The 19,272-nt window shown below is 44.2% G+C and overlaps 2 protein-coding genes across 5 annotated transcripts; both read right to left on the reverse strand.

Moving 5' to 3' along the window:
• Nucleotides 1-5,375: 5,375 nt before the first annotated feature.
• Nucleotides 5,376-7,905, reverse strand: polr2m (RNA polymerase II subunit M). The gene is made up of 4 exons (XM_062471268.1): nt 7,518-7,905; nt 6,657-7,265; nt 6,256-6,487; nt 5,376-6,019 (listed from the first exon to the last, which is right to left on the reverse strand). Exons 1-4 carry the CDS (start codon nt 7,625-7,627, stop codon nt 5,885-5,887), a joined length of 1,086 nt encoding a protein of 361 aa, XP_062327252.1. The 5' UTR covers nt 7,628-7,905; the 3' UTR covers nt 5,376-5,884.
• Nucleotides 7,906-8,066: 161 nt separating this feature from the next.
• On the reverse strand, nt 8,067-19,272 carry myzap (myocardial zonula adherens protein). 4 transcript variants are annotated; one of them, XM_062471267.1, is made up of 14 exons: nt 18,865-19,272; nt 17,787-17,870; nt 14,224-14,325; nt 13,167-13,328; nt 12,854-12,946; nt 12,609-12,722; nt 12,222-12,386; nt 10,538-10,663; nt 10,168-10,296; nt 9,992-10,086; nt 9,742-9,847; nt 9,559-9,642; nt 9,185-9,246; nt 8,067-9,091 (listed from the first exon to the last, which is right to left on the reverse strand). In XM_062471267.1, the coding sequence occupies exons 1-14, from the start codon at nt 18,934-18,936 to the stop codon at nt 8,635-8,637; spliced, it is 1,851 nt and encodes a 616-aa protein (XP_062327251.1). In that variant the 5' UTR covers nt 18,937-19,272; the 3' UTR covers nt 8,067-8,634. The 4 variants fall into 4 exon arrangements, with proteins under 4 accessions (XP_062327251.1, XP_062327249.1, XP_062327250.1 ...); XM_062471265.1 differs by having other exon boundaries at nt 9,185-9,291; nt 14,224-14,322; nt 18,865-19,271; XM_062471266.1 differs by having other exon boundaries at nt 9,185-9,291; nt 12,222-12,374; nt 18,865-19,270.

Below are 19,272 nucleotides of genomic sequence, written 5' to 3' on the forward strand. Positions count from 1 at the left end.
GTCAACTCAATAACCTTTGATTCTATGAGCTGGTATAATCTTCATGGCATGACCATACATTGGTCCATAGACTGTAATTGAGTGGACAAGCCATTTACAGTAAGCAGCATTGTTTCGGACAAGCAAAAAACTGAACAACACAACACAGTAGTTGGCAAATGTGTTCAATAACTGCAAATTAAGCATCATCTGTGACTATTAGTTCAGACGATCTGGAGAACATTATGGTAATTAATGTTTGGATCGCGTCTCAGCCTTCATTGAAGAAATATGCTTGCTCTTAGGATTTGAGACATGGAAGTGATAAAAGAAGGAAAACTGAAGCTTCCTGGTTTTCCGACAGAGACTTTCAGAGCAAGCAAACAAGGAAACAAATAAACAAACAGACAGACAGACAGGCGGAGACCACCACACCCACCCAGACTCCTCTGACATATCCCCCTCTCCAGCCGTCCTGCGGAGCCAGAATCGTGATGCTGACTCTGCGCTCCAACACACTCCCTGCTGCAATCAAAAACCACCAGGCCCCCAGGCTCAGAGCAGGCTTGGCGTGGACACAACATTAGAGCATATAAACAAGCCAGCAGTTCCATATAGAGGCCTTGTAATTGTTATGAGGTGGGTTAAGAAGGATTGCCTCTTTTTTTACTGCAGATTTTTTACTACTGTTGTAAGACACAAGGCCCAAAGCAGAACTTTACTACCACATGCAGCATAGAACACAAGTTCTTACCAAAAGGCATATAGGCAGACACAGTCCCTACATTTTCATCAGCAGCTTATCAGATACCTTGTGACATAAAACATGGTGCTGCTAATATCTGTCTTAAGACTCAAATATTAATTAATTTAGAGAAGTGATATGCCACATCTCACTTTCACAATTGAAACCTAATGAATAATGGTGGCAATAATGTTTTTTGACATGCTATATTTCATGATCGTACAAATGAAGTTAGCACTCTCAAATTTGAAAGTCTACCTGAAGTAGCTGTACATTTTCACTCCTAGTGCTTGTCATAAATTAGGCAGCATGATTTCACTGGAACAGAATGAAAATAATGAAAAACAGAATTACATTGTATTTATCACGCCCGTTATACTGACAGCTGAAGTCATATGAAGTCACATATAAATGACCCAGCCAAGGAGTTAAAACTGGTATTCTGGGTCCTGAATGCCATAACTGACACCGGCCAAAGTCATCAGAGCACAATGACAACATCTCTCATGTCTTCTACCAGGCCATTACTAAACACACTAAGACATTCCATGTTTCCTCTGTCAGTTTGAATATAACAATGTCCACTTACAAAGGTTATTTGACAACACCAAAAATGAGTTTGCTCATTCTGAAGTTGTGCAATATTATGATATTGCACAACTTCAGAATGAGCAAACTCCTACTTCAGGATGCTCTGAAGTAACTTCTGAACTGCTCTGAATGAGTGAAGGTGGCTTTGCTTGTGGTTGTGCTTTGCTCGATGCAATAACACGTTGTTATTCCATTACATAAATGATCTAGGACTAAAGATATAGAAATCAGATATAAAAACTTGTGGTTCAGCTGATGAGAAGAAATGGGGGTGGGGGGGAAGAAAGAAAAAAGATGGACAAAAGCACATTGTTGTTGTTACATTAATCTGGATACAAGAATGGGAATTTTCCTCCTCATTATGACCAAGCTGCTGGGCAGGAGGCTCTGGTTTCTCTCCCCTACCGTGCCCTGGCACCCCTGCAGAATCCCCACGGAGACGGCTTCCTCGCCGTGATGAGCTTTTGACAGGTCTCGAAGCTGCCCGCTTAATGGCGTGCCAGCCCAGACGTGGGGCGGCTGGGACGCTGGCAGCTTCTTGGCCCGCTCCGAGCTCCGCAGCCCATTTCGCCTCCTTCTTTTTTCTCCCTCCGCCTTTTCTCCCTGCTGCCTCACGATTGTTATGCAAAGTTCTCCAAGCAACAGTTGTGGGAGTCCTCGCTCCGGCACAGATGCAGGCACTAGATTTCATACTGGGGAGGGTTTTTCTCGCCCCTCCTGGTTGATTCATAGATGTGGATCCCAGAGCGGTGGCCTCAGCAGGTGCTGGACTGTGGTCCACTGGGGGCCACACTGGGGACATCCACCCACCACACCTCAGAGCAGCAGGGCCTCACGATCTGGAATTGAACACTATTATGTCAGTTCCCAACTGCGAATGACAGCTGACAGCTGTTCAACAGCATTCATTCATACATTTTGACACTAGTTCCCCTAGTACCCCATCATACCCGGTATCCTCATAGATTTCCTGAGAGTTGTGTTTTTCTTGAGTCCATTAAATTGGCTATTAACTAATTGGCTAATTACAGTATTTCAAGTGGAGCATGTGGAATAACAAAAAATTGGTTGTCCACAGTTGAAGGTTGGAGATTACAGGATAAGAGGATTACAGTAAACAAAGTGGTGCTACTGCCATCTTGTGTGGAAACTTGGAGGCTACATGCAGAAGGCAAACAAACCTCTGTGGTCCATCTGCCTGAGGTGGTTTGAATACATCATCGTAATTAATTACAGCCATATCATCTATTTCCCTATGTGATCAGGGATACAGCTTCTGTAAGGTAAACATTGTTCCAGGCAAAACTAACATAGACTATCAAGGCAAAGTCTTGAATCACACATACTTATCCAGAATAGACTGTAGATATGGACATATCTATGAATGCCATGACACAGACACAAAGGCATGCACATGCTTTGAATTATCTTCACCATTCACACGCCAGTTTGTTTACAGTCATGGATAAAATATTAAAGCAAAATACTGTTAAAGTATAAATAAATAACAGCATCATAGTGAAGGGAATATTTGGTCTTGGCCTGAAGAGAGAGAGATTCAGCTAGCTCTGTCTCTGTGGGTGTGCCATGATAGGATCAACACCAGCCGGGGAATTCGGCGGGCTCTTATTGTCTGCATGTGGTGTTGATGGCAAGGCAGCTGCAGACACTTCCAGGACTGTTGTGGCCACGCATGATGACTCCTCTTCTGGAATATATGATGACATAAACAACCATCTTCCTTTCTGCTGCTGCTGCCTCTCTCACACGTCGTACTCTAAACTCTTGATGAGAGTTAGAGGAGAGCACTGGGACCTGGACTTGGTGTGGTGTCTGTCATACGGGCTCAATGACCTGGTCTGTTTCAAAGAAACATGTCCACAGATGCAGCAGTATTAACACTTAATAAACTGTCAACGTCACCATTACAGTATCATGAGCATGGCATTGCCAGGTCAACAATTGGAGGGACACATCCACATGGGGAGAGACATGGACAGTATGTCATGTACATTTACATTGTCATTTAGCAGACGCTCTTATCCAGAGCGACTTACAGTAACTACAGGGAAATTCCCCCCGAAGCAAGTAGGGTGAAGTGCCTTGCCCAAGGACACAACGTCATTTGGCACTGCTGGGAATCGAACTGGCAACCTTCAGATTACTAGCCCAACTCCCTCACCGCTCAGCCATCTGACTCCACACAAAACAACTGTGGTAGACCTACTGAAGGGTCAAAAGACAGTAGACACAAAGCCAGACCCAGAAGAATGTCTGGCCCTTCTATCTGCTACACATGCGTCACCATGTGAAAATGTAGAAGTAACACCAGTCATACAGCACCAACTCAATGAAAACATTTGATGTGTTATCAAAACACTGACATTTTCTAACCTGCTTTGAGGTATGTCTTCCACGCATTGGGATTTATTATGAAAAACATACCCCAAGCAAATACCACAGAGTAAAAAAACAAAACAAAAACAACCTCTACATCATAAAAAGAAAAACATATTGACGTGTACAATTCATCAACAAGGCACGTATCAAAATACAAATGAATTAAACCCCCAAAATCTGGAATGCATAATTCAATTTGGACCTGGTAAGAAAGTGCAGAGCTGTTACTAATTGGAATGAGGGATAAACTGAAACCTTATCTGCAGAATCATGCTTCTGAGAGCTGCATTATTTCATATTCCTTTTGCATATCCGAAGTATGTGCTTGGAAAAAAGGACGAGAAAAACATAAGTGGAGTGAAAGGAAAAAAGCAAATGACCTCACGACTGTGTAACCTGGCAAACATAATGCAATCATTCCTCTGAGAGTCCAAATTGAGCTTAGTGCCAGTCTATACATCATATGTTCACTGCAAGACGGGGCTGAGACTGGTCTTTGAAGAGGCAGTTTTGAAATCATATGCCATTTTCCCTCCCAAGTCCAAATTATTCCTTGTCCCCGGAGACATGTGATTTCGGACTTGCATTTGGAGTAAATCACTTGCAGACTACCTCATGAGCGGTTTATTAATCTGAAGGAAGGGGTGTGGGATTCACCACAAGTATAAACAACCTCCAAAACGAACAACTTAAAGACTCTGGCCATAGGACGCATACTTGGTTCCAGCTCAGCCATATCAACGTGCTTGTGAGTGATAGCACGGGCCGGATACCATGGAGAAAAGCTGCAGGGGAAAAAAGCACCCCATAATTGGTAACAGTCTCCACATTTATGTAAGCAAGGTAGGCCTTAATTAATCCCAGTACGGGGAAGATCCTCTCTGAAGCTCGCTGACATATTTATTATTGGACGTCTGAGCAGTCTTTCTGGAGTCCATCAGACACTATGTCTAAACACACAGCAGCCAGATGGTGTTTTTTCCAGCGCAGCTCCCACCAATGCCTCGGCAGCAATTACCAGAGGTTATCAAGGAGCATCAACCACTAGGCTCAGACCCATGTGAATTCTGCCTCATTCCCCCCCCCCCCCCCCCCCCGAGCTCCACCTCAATCACTTCTCTTTTATTCCTCATTAAAATTCCTGAATCATAGGCCTCTAAAAGTAAAATGTTCAGTTAGAGGTTCAGAAAGACTTGGAATTGATGTGTTGGGAATGGGCATGGCTGTTTGGGAAGAGGTTTAATGTTGCTGGCACTCCTTATCAGCATTAGTAAAACTGAGAAATGATACTTGCCATATGTCACGTCAGACTGCTGCCATCCCATCAAACTCTGCCATTACCAGCAGTAACACGATCCAAATGCAATCCAGATGTATTTCAGCCATTGGGCCGATTCCATCAAGCTTCGATATTTCACTACCCTTATATTAATCTTCTAAAGCGTGTCAGAGATTTCTCCACTGATAACTTCACAGGCTTAAACGACGGCTGAGTCATTGCTCTCATCAAATCAGAGCAGGGTTAACCAAACATTCTGCTGGAAGATGTCAGCACACCGGTTTATCACCAACAGCAATTAACAATCAAGCATTAATCAGAGTACTCAAATGGAGATGTAATCACAAGATGTAAAGAACCCTTTGTTTGTATACAAAAAAGTAATCATAAAAAATATTTATTTCACAAGTCCAACATCCACAAGTACAGAATATCGTCGGTTTTCAGTCTTTTGGATAAATAAACCACATGCCTCACAATACTGTACAGCAGCCTCAACATATCACATTCTTTTGTGTAAGGGGATTTTACAGACAATCCTTCTACACAGCCACCAGATGATCACTGCATGAGACTCACACAGCCCAAAGTGAGGACCCTAGAGCAAGTGTTGATGCTGACACGGCACAAGTGACAACTCTAAATCACCGAAGATTAAAGGCCTTTAACCAAGTCTGTCTCCATTCACCTCCCTGAGCTTAAAGTCTGGAACACCCACTTCGCTGGTCCTCACTTTACAACAAGTCCATGAGCATCTCCTCTGAGGCTGGCTGCCTTTGTACTGATAAATCTCTGCTGGCCCTGATGCAGGGCCCAGAGCCTGTCATCTCGGGGTCATGGGTCAGGCTACCCACCTGCCCGCCCACCCTCCCGGCACCGGCCTCCCAGGATTAGTCCTCATCCGAGTCTTCGTCGTCGTGAACCTCCCGGTAGACAGCCAGGGGGCCCCCTTCTGGGCTGTAGCTGCCCATACTGATCCTCAGCCCGTCACACAGCTTCTGGGCTGCCAGTTTGGCCTGCAGCTCCTGGAATCAAAACGACACTGACTGAGCAGGAGCGACACTTCATCAAAAGCTACCCGCTCCAAACGCAGGTATATCTGTAATGGCATATTTTTCCATATCATATCTCTGTGGATATATCAAAGCACACGCTATGTCAAGGTCATGTCAGATGATTGCACATGTAGCAGTGTTTCTTTATGACGGTGACGACGGCGTGGGTTTGAACCGTCGGTGAGTGCGGTGCGTGTGCCTCTCACCAGTTGTTTCTTGGTCTGATCCTGCAGCAGACAGGCTGACTCATGCAGGGACAGCATCTGGGCAGGACTGTGGTGCAGAGGGGGAAGCCTGGCTGCGGTGATGTCATTTAGGTGCTTCCTGTCCCGCTCCCTCCGGACTTCGGCAGAGAGCGGAGACGGAACAAGGCCTCCGGTGGAAGGGCCGGGGGACAGGGACCCTGAAGGGGAGACGTCGGCTCTTGGGTTTAGCGTTCTTTGAAGATAGAGAAAGGAGATCTTTGTCAAAATATATATCACTTCCTCAAAAAGGACAGAAAAAAAAAGCCTATAGACCCTCATCTGGGGCATTCATCATCTTAATAAACAGCTCTACTTAAGAAAGACACACTCCTTTGACACACAGCAATTCAACGTGTACTCACTGATTAGGTTTGAATTTGTGCTTTTTTGTCTCAGGGTTCTTTTCATTCCTCTCCACCAGTTCTGTATAGTGAGTTTTTTTCATTGGCTGGCCTCCAGAGAAGGGGTTAGCATTAGCTACAGGGCTGTTGGATACGTCTTTGGAGGATCCACTGGAACCCACGGTAGTGGGATCAGACAGGCTGACCCTCTGCAAGGCCTCGGCTAGGTCACTCTCTTTTGGACTGTCGGAGTTCTGAGGGAACCCAGTATTGCCAGCAGGACTGGTTTCTATGGCTACTACAGCGCATAAATAGGAGGCAGTGTTGTCTTGCTGGCTGAGGACAGTTGGCTGCATATGGGGTGACAGGGGGGATGTGTCCATGTCCTGGACCCTCCCCAAGGCTGCGTCCCCACCCTGTCGGCCCTGTTGGGATGTTTCAGGTTTGTTGTGGACAGAAGGTGCTCGCTGTGTGAGAGCCTGCTGGTATTTGGACTGTAACTCTGACCTGACAGATGCCAGCTTGTCCTGTTTGCTTTTCTCTTCTTCATTGTTGATCAGAGCAAGACGAACTCTCTCTGCAAAGTCTAAGATTTTTCTACCTTTGTCTGGAAGGGTCTGTATGAAACGCCTGTGAATAATAAAAATAAATCGGTCAGTCTGCTGTTCATGTAAATATATAACGTTAGCTAGCTAACTATCTTGTGAGTCATTCATCGACACAGTTGCTATCTAAGATAGCTAACTGTAACTGTATGTTACATAGGTTGGCTGCTGATGTTAGATTCTGAAGTGGTTTATAGCATTAAGATGCTATTAAATTGTTCAAAATAGGTTACTACTACTACTTAAATACAGTTACGTAGCTGTCTACTGTACTCACTTATTGGACAGTAATTTCTCTTGACGTGATAGCAATTCACAAAGTTCTTCCTTGCTCTTGTTCCTTAGATCCCCCACTTGTCCCTGACGTTCTGTCCACGATGAGGACATTGTTTCTCGAACTCACAAATACACTTTTAAAAAGACTTTATCCCGATTTAGGTATCATTTCTATGACATTTTACACATGATTTACACATGATACCGCTAAGTCAGTGTTTATGTGCTACTTCTTTCTTTCATGGTTGTTGACAACTGCGCAGACCTGACAACCGGAATCAGGAAGTGACGACTTTTAAACGCGCTTATCATTTCCAATGATTGAATTATTATTGAAAATGTTTTTAAAATACTCACTTGAGAAAACAATTTAGTTTTTACTGCAACAAGCTGTGATTTTGTCAAGCGCATAACATAGTTTGAATTGTATCTAAGTGAATACATCAGACTAGACGGTCAGTGCTTACTCGTGAATCGACAGCGCCTCTCAGTGTTTATTCTGGAGTTATAAACAAAATAGGTCTCAGACAAAAGCAATCACTAATGGGATAGTTTTATTAGGTTTTTCAAGTACACTGATTTAAACAATTCACTGGATATGTCTCATTCAGAAAGGCACATCATAGACCTCTAGCTTCTTGGTTCATCAACACCTCTTCAACACAGTCCTGGCAGTGTAGACAAAATCTACTAATTTCGTTAGACTTTATGCAATTAATTGGCTCAGGAATGGCAGTTCCTTAAAGACATAGGTAGTCCTTTTGTAGGCCTATCCACCCATATTAACTTAGGTAATATTCATTTTGCAGGAAAAAGTAAGAGATTCCCACAACCAATGTTGGGTATCATTAAGCAAGCTTTTAACAAAGGCACAACATACTGTATATTTCATAAATATTTAGTGTACATATATGAGGGATTAAGAAAATAATAATTATGTTTTGAGAAAAATTGCAGAAAAAGACGCAGTATAAATATAAACCTTTACAAACATGAAAGTACATTCACTGTCAATAGATTTTCACTATTTACAGCCTATACAGAATACTCCCATCGTGATTTACAAAGCAGTGCAAACTGTGTTCCACCCCAGATATCAAACAATACTGTATGATTAGCTACTCTATATTAATCTTTGCTGTTATCTCCATAAGTCTCATGAAAGGAGTGTAGATACGACTGGATCTTGCTGGAGAGCAGGGTGGGCCTGAAGTAGGCTTCTCCTCACTGGAGGCCGTGTCTGAGGTTTGTACTGAGATGTCTTGGTCGGGGCCCGACTGCACTGGGCTCAGAGTGGCAGATTCGGACAGCATTGGACTTGTCAGAGTTCCACGGGACCTTGGAGGACTGGACTGCAGGGACCGGCTGTACTCACAAGGAGAATACCTCAGTAAACTAGACTGCAGTCTGCTGGGTGGCAGAGGACCTGGCTGGTGTGTTCTGGAATGGAGCTTGATTGATGAAGGCTGAGCTGGTCTATGCCTGGGTTGGAATTGGGCTGGGGAGGGCAGGAATTCCGGGTAAACATGGGGGGGCTGGAAATCAGGCTCATCATCCACCCTCATCGCCTCAGGTCTGTGGAAACAGGATCAGACGTAGCAATAAAACTTCCCTTCAGGAGTGTTAGCAGACACAGAGGAAGAAGGCACAGTTGTTGGTGATGTTTACCTGGGGGGCAGATTGCAGCCCACTCCTATCTCTCTGGTTTGCACTACTTCTTTTGGAGCACTCTGCACAGACATAAAATACTTCAAGTTGTCTTCTAACTCATTATTCTAGGAAAAGAAAAAGATCAAAGGACAGAGTCAGAACAGCTCAAGGCACAAGCAAGGTGAACGTGATGTCACTTTGAGTGTGACGGTAAAATGAAGTAAAATAAAAGTACATGCAGACCAACACTCAGAGAGTTGCAGTAAGGGGTAGTTTTCATGACCAGGCAAAACTAAACCACACCACACTGGGCCACAACAAACTACGCCACAACGTAGTTTGACAACACATTTTATTGGACAGTGTCTGCTTGTGTCACCATGTTGTTTTACCTCACACTCCACAATAGCGATTCTGTCCAAAAGCTCTGAGATGAACATGTCCTTCTGTGCCACTTTAGCTCGTAACGATTCAACCTAGACATCGGTCAGAAAAAAAGAATCATGTGATACTTAAAAACTAAACTGAAGGTTATGTTTTTGAATGAATGTTTTGACATGGTAGATGGCCCGCACCTCCTCTATCATGCCTTTGACCTTCCTCTGCTGGCAGAAGACCATGTCGTTCAAGTGCTTTATCCTCTCCTTGAGCTCTGATGCCTCTTCTTCAAGCTTCTGAGACCTGAGGAGACATTGGCAGTCTGTCAACTCTTTGAATTCACTGTGCATCACACAATAAGTTTAGTATCTGCACTGGCTCTATAATGGTATGAGGATTCCTATGTAACTGTACAGTTGTGATTTTCTCATGGGTTTGTATTTGTACCTCTTGGAAGCTGATGAATTTGTTTTGTCTGTGAGTTCCAGCGAGTGAAGACGTTGTTCACACTCCTGCAGTTTCATCTGAAGATGGCCCTTTTCCTGTGACAGTCCCAAATGACAACATGTCATTTTGGTATATTGCACTGAACATCCTCCTCGGTATTGTTGTGCCGATCTTACCTGTCCCATGCAGTCCAGCAGGCGCTCAACCTCACTAATCCTCTGGTCTCTCTCAGCAATCTTGGCCTCTAAGATCTTCGCATTCCTCTCGGCCTCCTCCAGTCGCTTCACGTACTCATCAATTTGGGCCTGTAACATTAAGGTTAAAAAATATCACTGACAGACAGGTTATTATTTTAACCACTAGAGGGAGTGTTAAATGTTAATATTCTCAGTCTTGCACACGGACACATTGTCAAGATAGTAGATAGAAGCTGCCCTGCTTTAAAACATTGCCTGCAAGTAAGGCTTCATGATTAATATATCTTGACGTATATACTAACATATATATACTATATATAAATCACATAAATCAGCCTAAGTCATGTACCTGAAGGTTCTCAATCTCCTCTCTGTGTTTTCTCTGCTCCTCCCTCAGTCTCTCCTCGTGCTGCTTCTGCAGCCTGGCTGTCACATCTTGCAGGGCCTGGCTGCTGGTCTGCTGGGACGTCTCCACCTGCACAGCCCACAACTTGATGTTTAGACAAAGCATATATGTACAATCTCATATCATGGTGAAAGGAAGAGAGCATAGTGTGAAGGGTAATTGTTGTCACTTTACAGTCAAATTCATTTCGTTATAGCATTGCGTGTAATGCTCTGTCAAGTCTGATTTCACAGTTGTATTCCGTGAGACAGAAAACTGCGTTCATGACCTGTCACTCATTGTTACATGAAATTCAAACTGAATGTCCAGAAATCAGGGGAGATATTGAGGCCCATCGGTTAGAGAATGAGGAGAGTTGGGGAGAGAAGATTAACGTTGGATGACTGAACCAGAGCGTGAAGCAGATGAAATCAAGCACAGAATAAGGAGACTGAAAGAGACAGAAATATGATTTCACCCTGCAGTAGATGAGACTGGAAACAGATCATACTACTTGAGCAATGCAAGGTATGACATGTTAGGGACCAAGAGGTTACCTCAAAGTCAGGTAGAAATATCCCGCACTAGTACGGATGGAATACGCGTATAATTGAATTGACTGTATTTGAATGCACTTGTTGGTGCTACGTGGTGTATGTCTGTAACCACACTTTCATTGGATGTATTATTTGTGGCAGCCTTTCTGTCCAAGATAAATATCCCTAGGGACAAACAAAGTAATCTTGTTGATCTTGTTCTATTTAAAGCTATATTATAATAAATAACTCAGGACTACTTGTATGTTTGCCCATTAGTTGGCTGTGGAATAACAAGTTCCACCATTTGTTCGTTGTTCCACAGCAACAATAAAAAAATGATACTGTGGAACAACCTAGAGAGATGTCGATAGCATCTTTAAAAACAAGGCTCCCCTATTTGAACATATTTCTGTGATTATCATCAATGGTGAGAATGTTGACAATGAAGAACCGAGAGAGGCATTTGATGAATATGACAACACTACTTGCATATGTGTCATGACTAATGACATAAGCATGTACCTGGGTTTCGACTTAATGAACTTCAAGAGGTACAAGGTTGCCCAGAAGGCTGCTGACGAGACAAACAGGAAGATCAACAATGAATCCATGCGGGTCGCACCCAAAACAAACGTGCCAGGTCAGCTCAAGCACAAGCAGAGGGAAATACTGTGTGCAGGATACTGGTGAAGCGGCCTACACTGCCCATTTGATATTTTATCCCTGCTGACCTTAAGGCTCAGAGCCCCTCTGTATATATTTGAAAAACATCCAGTTAGTCCAGCTGAGGTATAAGACATCCAACCATCGAGTGGTAAAAATGTGTTTTCCAGTCCATGAAAAACCAGTCAGCCTACGTTCAGCACATCACAAAAAACATGAACTTCATATTCACAGCTGCTATATTTGGTGCAACACCTGTGCACAAGGATGGCACTTAGCATCCCTAGTCAGTTATGCGACAGCTTGCTGTCCACATGCAGAGCCATAAGTCTCTTCTTCTGCTGTTCATTCAAATATTTACAAATCAAAGGCTGTTAGGGTTAGAGTTAGGGTTAGGGTCAATGTCCACAGGGTGTGAGTACAGTATGGTATGTGTGCAGCATTACCTGTAGTTTAAGCGTGCGGTTCTCAGCCTCTGTAGCCACCAGCTGTCTTTCCTTCTCTCTCAGCTTTTCCTCAGCCTTCTCACAGGAGCTGCGCAGGTTCCTCACCTCATCCCGCTTGTCTACACGGTTCTGGCAGTTCTCCAGGATGGATTTCTGCAAAGGAACCTACTTTTCATTCCTCAAACCCATCCAGAATATCATGTCATATAAAAGTCATATGGGGAAAGAAACAATTAAATTGCTTGTTCTGTCATTAAAAATAAAATGTAGCTTTCTGTTGGGTCATAAGCCTCTACAAAGAGGTATGTGGTCGAATTGTGTGTGACAAGTTCTCAAATGCTGTGTGCTGAGATGGGGCAGTGACTGGCCTGTCTATAAATGCTGTACCTGCAGATCGATGTTGGAGGATATGAGGGAGCTGTTCATCTGGTCGAATGTCTCCATAGCTGCTGTTCTCACCCTCACCTCGGCCTCCAGACTCCGCCTCTGGGAGTTTGCCGACTGGAGAGACAGGCCGGAGCAATCATACCCCCCACATCTATTCATGGTTTAGTGTCTAGCTACATGTTTAGAGTAAATTACAGACCTTTACTATCACTTTCTGTGTAGTCGTAAGTACAGGATTGTCTTACCCTGATTTCTTGAGATAGTTTCTCCATTGACTGTTGCATTCCTCCAAACTGGCCATACATCCGCTCTCTGACCTTCTCCAAGGAGTCTCTCACCTGTGGGAAACAGAGACAACACGGATATGAAGTCCCACATCCTCAGTGCTTCTATCAGGCTAGATCAAATCCATAGGATGTGAGTGGTGCCTGCTGTGTGCTAGCATGCTAATAGTAAGTAGGGCAGGGCTGGCAGGAGTACCGCAGGCCACAGCTCTGTTTGTTCACAATCCTTAACTAGAATCAGGCTCATCCCTGTCTCCTGGTCTCCACCACTCACCTCCTTGATGTATCTCATCTCATCCCTCAGGTGATTGACAGACCACTCGCACGCCATCACTTCCTGTTGTTTGTCGGAGCCTGTCCTCTGCACCACTCCGTACACCTTGGGCCCTGGCTGCTGCGGCGTCTCTTGCACCCCATTGGTCACCGCTGCGAGGTGCTGAGGGAGACAGGATCGCCCCGCTCAGGTTTCTGAGGCACACTCCACTGGGCCAGAGTCTGTGTGTGCCTGCCTGAGAGTTTGTGCGTGTGTGTGTACGTCTCTATGTGTGTGCATGTGGGTGTGTGCCCATGTGTGTGTGTTTGTGTACCTGTGCAGGCTTAGGTATTTCAAGTATTGCTGCTGAGCAGTCTAAACTGGAGGTTGGGGACCAGTGACTACAACAGTGCAGGGTGCAGCGAGGGTGTCGTGTTTCTGCAACCCAGTACATGAGCTCCAGCTGTCCCCCTTTTGTTTTTCTCTGAAACAGGGCCTGAAGGAGCACAGGTGTGTTCCCACACTATATCAGCATCAAGACGTACACAGGGTCACTGTGTGTCATTTATAACCTGAGGAATCCATTGACTTACACAGATATGGTTGCCGTCTCACAGATAAAAACAGTGAGGTGTTAATATTTGATCAGTCTCGTTTTGTGAATGAAACAATGTGTTCTCTATACTTTGGATCAGTCATTCCGTCCGCACACGCAAGCACACACCCGCGCATCACTGCTCTACATTATTTAACAACACTGGAGCCTGCACAATGACCTTCCCCAAGCCACAGAACAGCATGACCAGGGGACAGAGAACGTGTGTGCCTCTGACTGGGCCGGGCAACATCAGCTCTGTGAGCTGGTATGTCATAATATGCATCCATACTGTACATTATGACATACCAGCACAAAATGCTCAGCATTGCCCCTCCTCCATACAGCATGTGTAAGAAGTCTGCAAGTGTGCAAGACCTTTGCATGAAACTTGAATTCAGTAAGTTGACGTGAACCGAAAGTTCAGCAGGAGACTCTGTACTGTAGAGCATGTCAGTGATCCGCCAGGGTGTGGTTCTCTACCTGTTCAGGTGACTCCCTGCCCGCCGGTCTCTCTCTCTGGATCAAGCCATTCTTCTTTCGTGTCCCATTGACAACTTTTTCCTTCTCTCCTCCTACTTCCTGCTGAGAAACAGAGCATCACACAGTATCTGTGTCAATGCATTTTTCCAAACATAAAAGTCCAATAACTCTTTATTTACTCTCTTCTTTAAATTACATTTACACAGAAAATGTCATGGTTATTACTATTATATCTAGTCCATATTAGAATGGTAGAATATAGAAATCTGGGATGAATACTGCAATGCATTTGCAAAGCATTTATTTATGGTATCAAAAATGATCACCTGTCATTTGAATAGTCAGTCTGATTTGAGTCATTACACAGTGTTTCCTAGCAATGTCCACACATTGGGTGTAGTAAGAGCTAGGGAATAGATGTTAGCACGCTCTTAAACCCGATAACAGGGCTTCAGAGAAAGATGTCTGAATTTGATATCTATATAAAAATCTTTCTAAGAAATGAGCGGGACGTATATCTGCACAGTAAACTTGAGCCAAGACTTCCAATCAGTCAGGAGAGAGGAGGTCAGTGGAGGGGAGAGCCGAAATGGGGGAAAAGGTAGCAGTCTCTCCAGAGGAGATAAGAGAGGAAGAACTACAACAATGACGCCAGTGTTGTTTCATGGCTTAATCTGCTGGATAGAGCTTTCTACACCACACAATCCACGAGCAGTCTGACCAGAAATGATGAGGCTTCCTAATTGGCTATGTGAATTCTAACAGATGGGATAGAAGAATGGCCCTCATTATGTTTTATGGCTGTGTAGTACAATACACACACTCACAATGAGGTCATTATGGCAGTACTGCGTGCATATATCCCATACTGACGATGACAGAACTAATATTTGAATGTTTGCAGAATATGTAATATTTTTACCTAACCCTAATCTTTGACTGAAGTCAAACAGTGTCCATTAATCCCCACAGATATTTTCATGTTGTTCCAAAAGGACTTCAACCTGCTCTAAGGTACCACTGGAAAACTGTCTAATGTGATCATGGAAAGGCGGATGAAATATCCAAAAAGACAAGTACATATTTGGATGTCAGATTGATCTCTATTCTCACAGTTGATAGGATATCAGTGAGTTTTATCACACATAACTGTCTCATGCAAGACTAGTTCCACAGGCTGAATGCCTCCTTTCCTTTCCTCAGGACACATCCACATGGGGGAGGGGGGACATGGACAGTATGTCTAGTACATTTACATTTAGTCATTTAGCAGACGCACTTATCCAGAGCGACTTACAGTAAGTACAGGGACATTCCCCCCGAGGCAAATAGGGTGAAGTGCCTTGCCCAAGGACACAACGTCATTTTGCACAGCCGGGAATCAAACCGGTAACCTTCAGATTACGAGCCTGACTCCATAACCGCTCAGCCACCTGACTCATTTTGTATTGTAAATATTCACCGGATGGCATTAACTTTGAAGGCACTTTTCTTTGACTAAAACCACATGTGCTGATGAAAGCTATGTGACTGCAGGCCCAGGTTTATGAAATGTGGCAGCTCCAGGCTGTTCTCATGCATAGTACTGTAGTAGATGTGTTACACCACATCCAGCCTGATGTCACTGACAGACCTATTTCCAGCCGGTGTCAGGTTACAGGACACACCCTTCAAGATTTCATGGCAGGTCACTTTTTTGTTATTGTTTCGACTGAAAGAGAAGATCTCTGTAAGACGTCCTGGTTGTTTCCACCCTCCTTCACTTAGCTTTCTGGTCTTGCTTGTTTTAATTAGCAGTTCTTTTCTGTCTTCCGTTGTCACAGGGTTCTTAAATTTCATTCAACGCCATGTTTCATTTAAGTAATAGCTGTGCATACTGAAAGGGAGTCACCTTCAATACAAATTCCACAGTACATGAGAGACCACTTCATGTAGCAAGGGCTGTTTCAAGACTGCACAGCCTTACTTCGAAGATTCATGTTGACATGGGGAATGTCTTATGTCCCTGACATTTTACAGTTTGATGTACTCAAGGCTAACCTGACAACAAGGTGAGGCTGAGGCACTGAGGTCACCTGCACTGGGCTCTTAGCGTGCGTGATGCCTGCTACCTGAGGAGATGAGGAAAGGTAGGGGTTGCTCTAAGGAACCCCTAACCCCATTCTTGACATGCTCATCATTTACACTGCTGATCTGTAAGAGTCTCTGAAGGTAACTGGCTGTGATGATGAATGTCATGTACAGTTTGTCCTGTCCGCTCCAGAGCATTTAGTCTTGTTAGTGCTGAGCTGCTCGTTAAGTGGGGATTGTTATGCAGAGGGGGGCAGGGCACAGCTGGCCTCCCCCTCACTCCCCACACACAGACACGTTTCGTGTTGTGTCATCTGCGAACACCTTTGAGGCCCTCGCTGTCGGCACCTGACCCTCCTGTCCTCCGTAACCATCACGTTGGTCTCATTCCACAGCTGACGTGTCGCACAAAATAGGCAATTCAGACAGAACATGAATGTCAAACAGGAAAGCCATTTCACAAAACAAAACGTTTTTGTTTACTACCCCTGAAGATCTTCCACATTGGTGAAGCTCTATACTAACAGTGCCAGGACCAGACATAAGGTCAAAATGTTCATCACTTAACACTAGCCCAAGGGACAGAGATTCACAGTTTACATCATTAGCCGACTTGCTATCAGTTGAACTTTGATGGTAAGTACAAGAGTGGGGGAGGCTAGATAAATACTGAAATATTCCAGGCCAAGGTACACAGAACATGTAGTATTGCTTTCTGTCACGTTCCCTGCCTCTTAGGAGAGGCGCCCAGCCTTCCCCGAACCTCCCCACAAGACCACACTGAGATGCTGTCAACCTCTTACATCACCACTTCCTAGATCTCAGCTCCATTAAAACAGAGCAATCCTACACGGTAAACATGATACTACTGCAGCTCTCAGTGTAGCTCAAGACAACTGAACTGGTTGGTTATGTGTATTGTTGGCCGCGGCACTGTAATGTACATTATAAGTCACCTCAACAGGTTTCGAAGGGGTGAGCGCACTGACCAATATTTACTCAATACACACACAATATAGAGCATAGACACAAGTGAATGTGATTTCCGTCTAATACATTCACAAACTTTTTTCGCAGACCACTGAGCAAAACTAGAAACAGATGTGTGTGTACACACCCCTGTGTGGTTCCAATTGCGTAACTGGCCCAGATAACAAAAGAGCCATGAATCTCTGTTGCTCCATACCTTACTCGTTCTGTAATGTACAGGCAGTCTATGGTGTGTTTTAGCACTAGATCAAAGCATACTTTTTGCCCACATTCACACCTGTCCACCATTCGTGCTTTCATTGACTGTGTGTATGCTGTGTTTATATGAAGAAAAAAGATTGAAAGGCACAGACTGTGTGACAGTTAAAGAGGGCTGAGATAGGGAAATTATACCACATTGATTACACAGGATAGGTGGAGTGTCTGTGTTTGTGTGTCCATGTGAGTGTGTAAGTCTGTGTGTGTGTGTGTGTGTGTGTGTGTGTGTGTGTTTTGAGACTTACATTAGAGTCAGAGTGGGTGCTCATGGTCTCCTTCTGTCCATTTTCCCCAGAATGCAGTGTTAGTCTGAGACGCCGAATCATCCTCTGATTGAAATAACAGACAAATACAGACAGACTTGTCAAAACTTTTTTCTTACAGTGAAACACTTTAGCTGATACATTTGTATTGTGGTTTTAAAGGTAATAACTGATGACATGCTCACATAATTAAAAACAATATCAACTCCTGAAGCAGTTTCATGGCTAGCACTATGACTAGTGATGAAATTAACAGACTGTTCATATATTTGTAGGCCATTGCACCTCTACCACAAACACAGAATTAATTTACAGTGGTTGAGAAAACAACTTTTCCACACTGTAGATTTGTAGCATTGATGGTAGTAAACACAAACCCAAGTGCCTGAGTACCATCAGCTCAGCTAAGCTCCCAGGATCCATCCCATTATGTATTGGTAGATAGAGGTAGGTTTCCAAACTATGTTTATTTCATCTTTAGCTGTTAGTAAAAACATGATGGCATTATCAATGAGATAAATGTAGCCCCATTGATGCATGGTATAAATATATATACAAGACATAAATCCTTTTGGATGAATTAAGTTCATTAGAAGTGAGAATGGATGTTTATGACAGTGACGTGTCTTGATAGACCTGATAAAATATACATAACAGGACTGCCTCCCAGGTGCCCAGCTCTCATTACAGACTCTCACCTTTGAACATGCCTCACTGCAAACGTGCAAATTACCACAAATCATGAAACGTAGAGCGATTAACCCTGAGATGAAGATGTCGGGAAAAAATTGCCCAGGGACAAGAAAGAGACAAGAGAAGAGAGTAAGAGGAGAAATCAGGGAAAGAGCAGAGGTGAAGGGAAAGAAAACCAACTAGATTTGTCAGCTAGTGCACCAAACAACAGACTGACAAACTAGCCATGCTATTACTGTGATAAGAGACATGCAGAGTAGAGAGGGGAGAAGAAGGAATAGAAGAGTGGAGAGGGAAGGAGGTGTGCATTCCTCGTGTCCCGTGACGGAGTCCTCATGCCCTGGCCTCTCCCCAGGGGATCATTTACCTCACTGGAAAGATCCGGAGAGTCATCGGTGGTGGTGCTGGTGACCGCTCTTGACGAGCCATAGCGAAGCATGTCTGACCCGTCCCGTCCAGTCTCTGCTCTCTCTCTCTTCCTCTCTCTGTCTCACACGCCTTCCTTCTCCTTCACTCTCTTCCTCTCACTCTCTTTCCGGTGTACTGTACAAGCTCACACAGTGACCACCTGCCCCCTGCTCCAGCCAGAGAGACACAGAGTGAGGGAGTGAGTGAAAGAGAAAGCAGAGGGGAATAAAGTTTCACTCTGACAGTCTAGTGCTAGATTTCCCTCTCCAGTTGATAAGGAAAAGAAAACTCCACAGTCTGTTATTCCTTGGGGTGGCAGTCAGGGTGTAGCTGTAGTTCCACTAGTCACTCCCCTCTACATTGGAGA

This window comes from Osmerus eperlanus, chromosome 10 (assembly GCF_963692335.1).
Source record: "Osmerus eperlanus chromosome 10, fOsmEpe2.1, whole genome shotgun sequence".
Classification (NCBI taxonomy): Eukaryota; Metazoa; Chordata; class Actinopteri; order Osmeriformes; family Osmeridae; genus Osmerus; species Osmerus eperlanus.

Excerpts from the sequence above, each read along its gene's own strand:
- myzap (XM_062471264.1), bottom strand. The coding sequence starts at position 18,936 with ATGCTTCGCTATGGCTCGTCAAGAGCGGTCACCAGCACCACCACCGAT. Across the intron at positions 13,329-14,223 it reads GCAGGGAGTCACCTGAACAG|CACCTCGCAGCGGTGACCAA; the intron begins GTAGAGAACCAC and ends TGTCTCCCTCAG. Across the intron at positions 9,643-9,741 it reads TCAAAGGCATGATAGAGGAG|GTTGAATCGTTACGAGCTAA; the intron begins GTGCGGGCCATC and ends ACCGATGTCTAG.
- polr2m (XM_062471268.1), bottom strand. The coding sequence starts at position 7,627 with ATGTCCTCATCGTGGACAGAACGTCAGGGACAAGTGGGGGATCTAAGG. Across the intron at positions 6,488-6,656 it reads CACAAATTCAAACCTAATCA|AACGCTAAACCCAAGAGCCG; the intron begins GTGAGTACACGT and ends CTATCTTCAAAG. Across the intron at positions 6,020-6,255 it reads ATCAGACCAAGAAACAACTG|GAGCTGCAGGCCAAACTGGC; the intron begins GTGAGAGGCACA and ends TTTTGATTCCAG.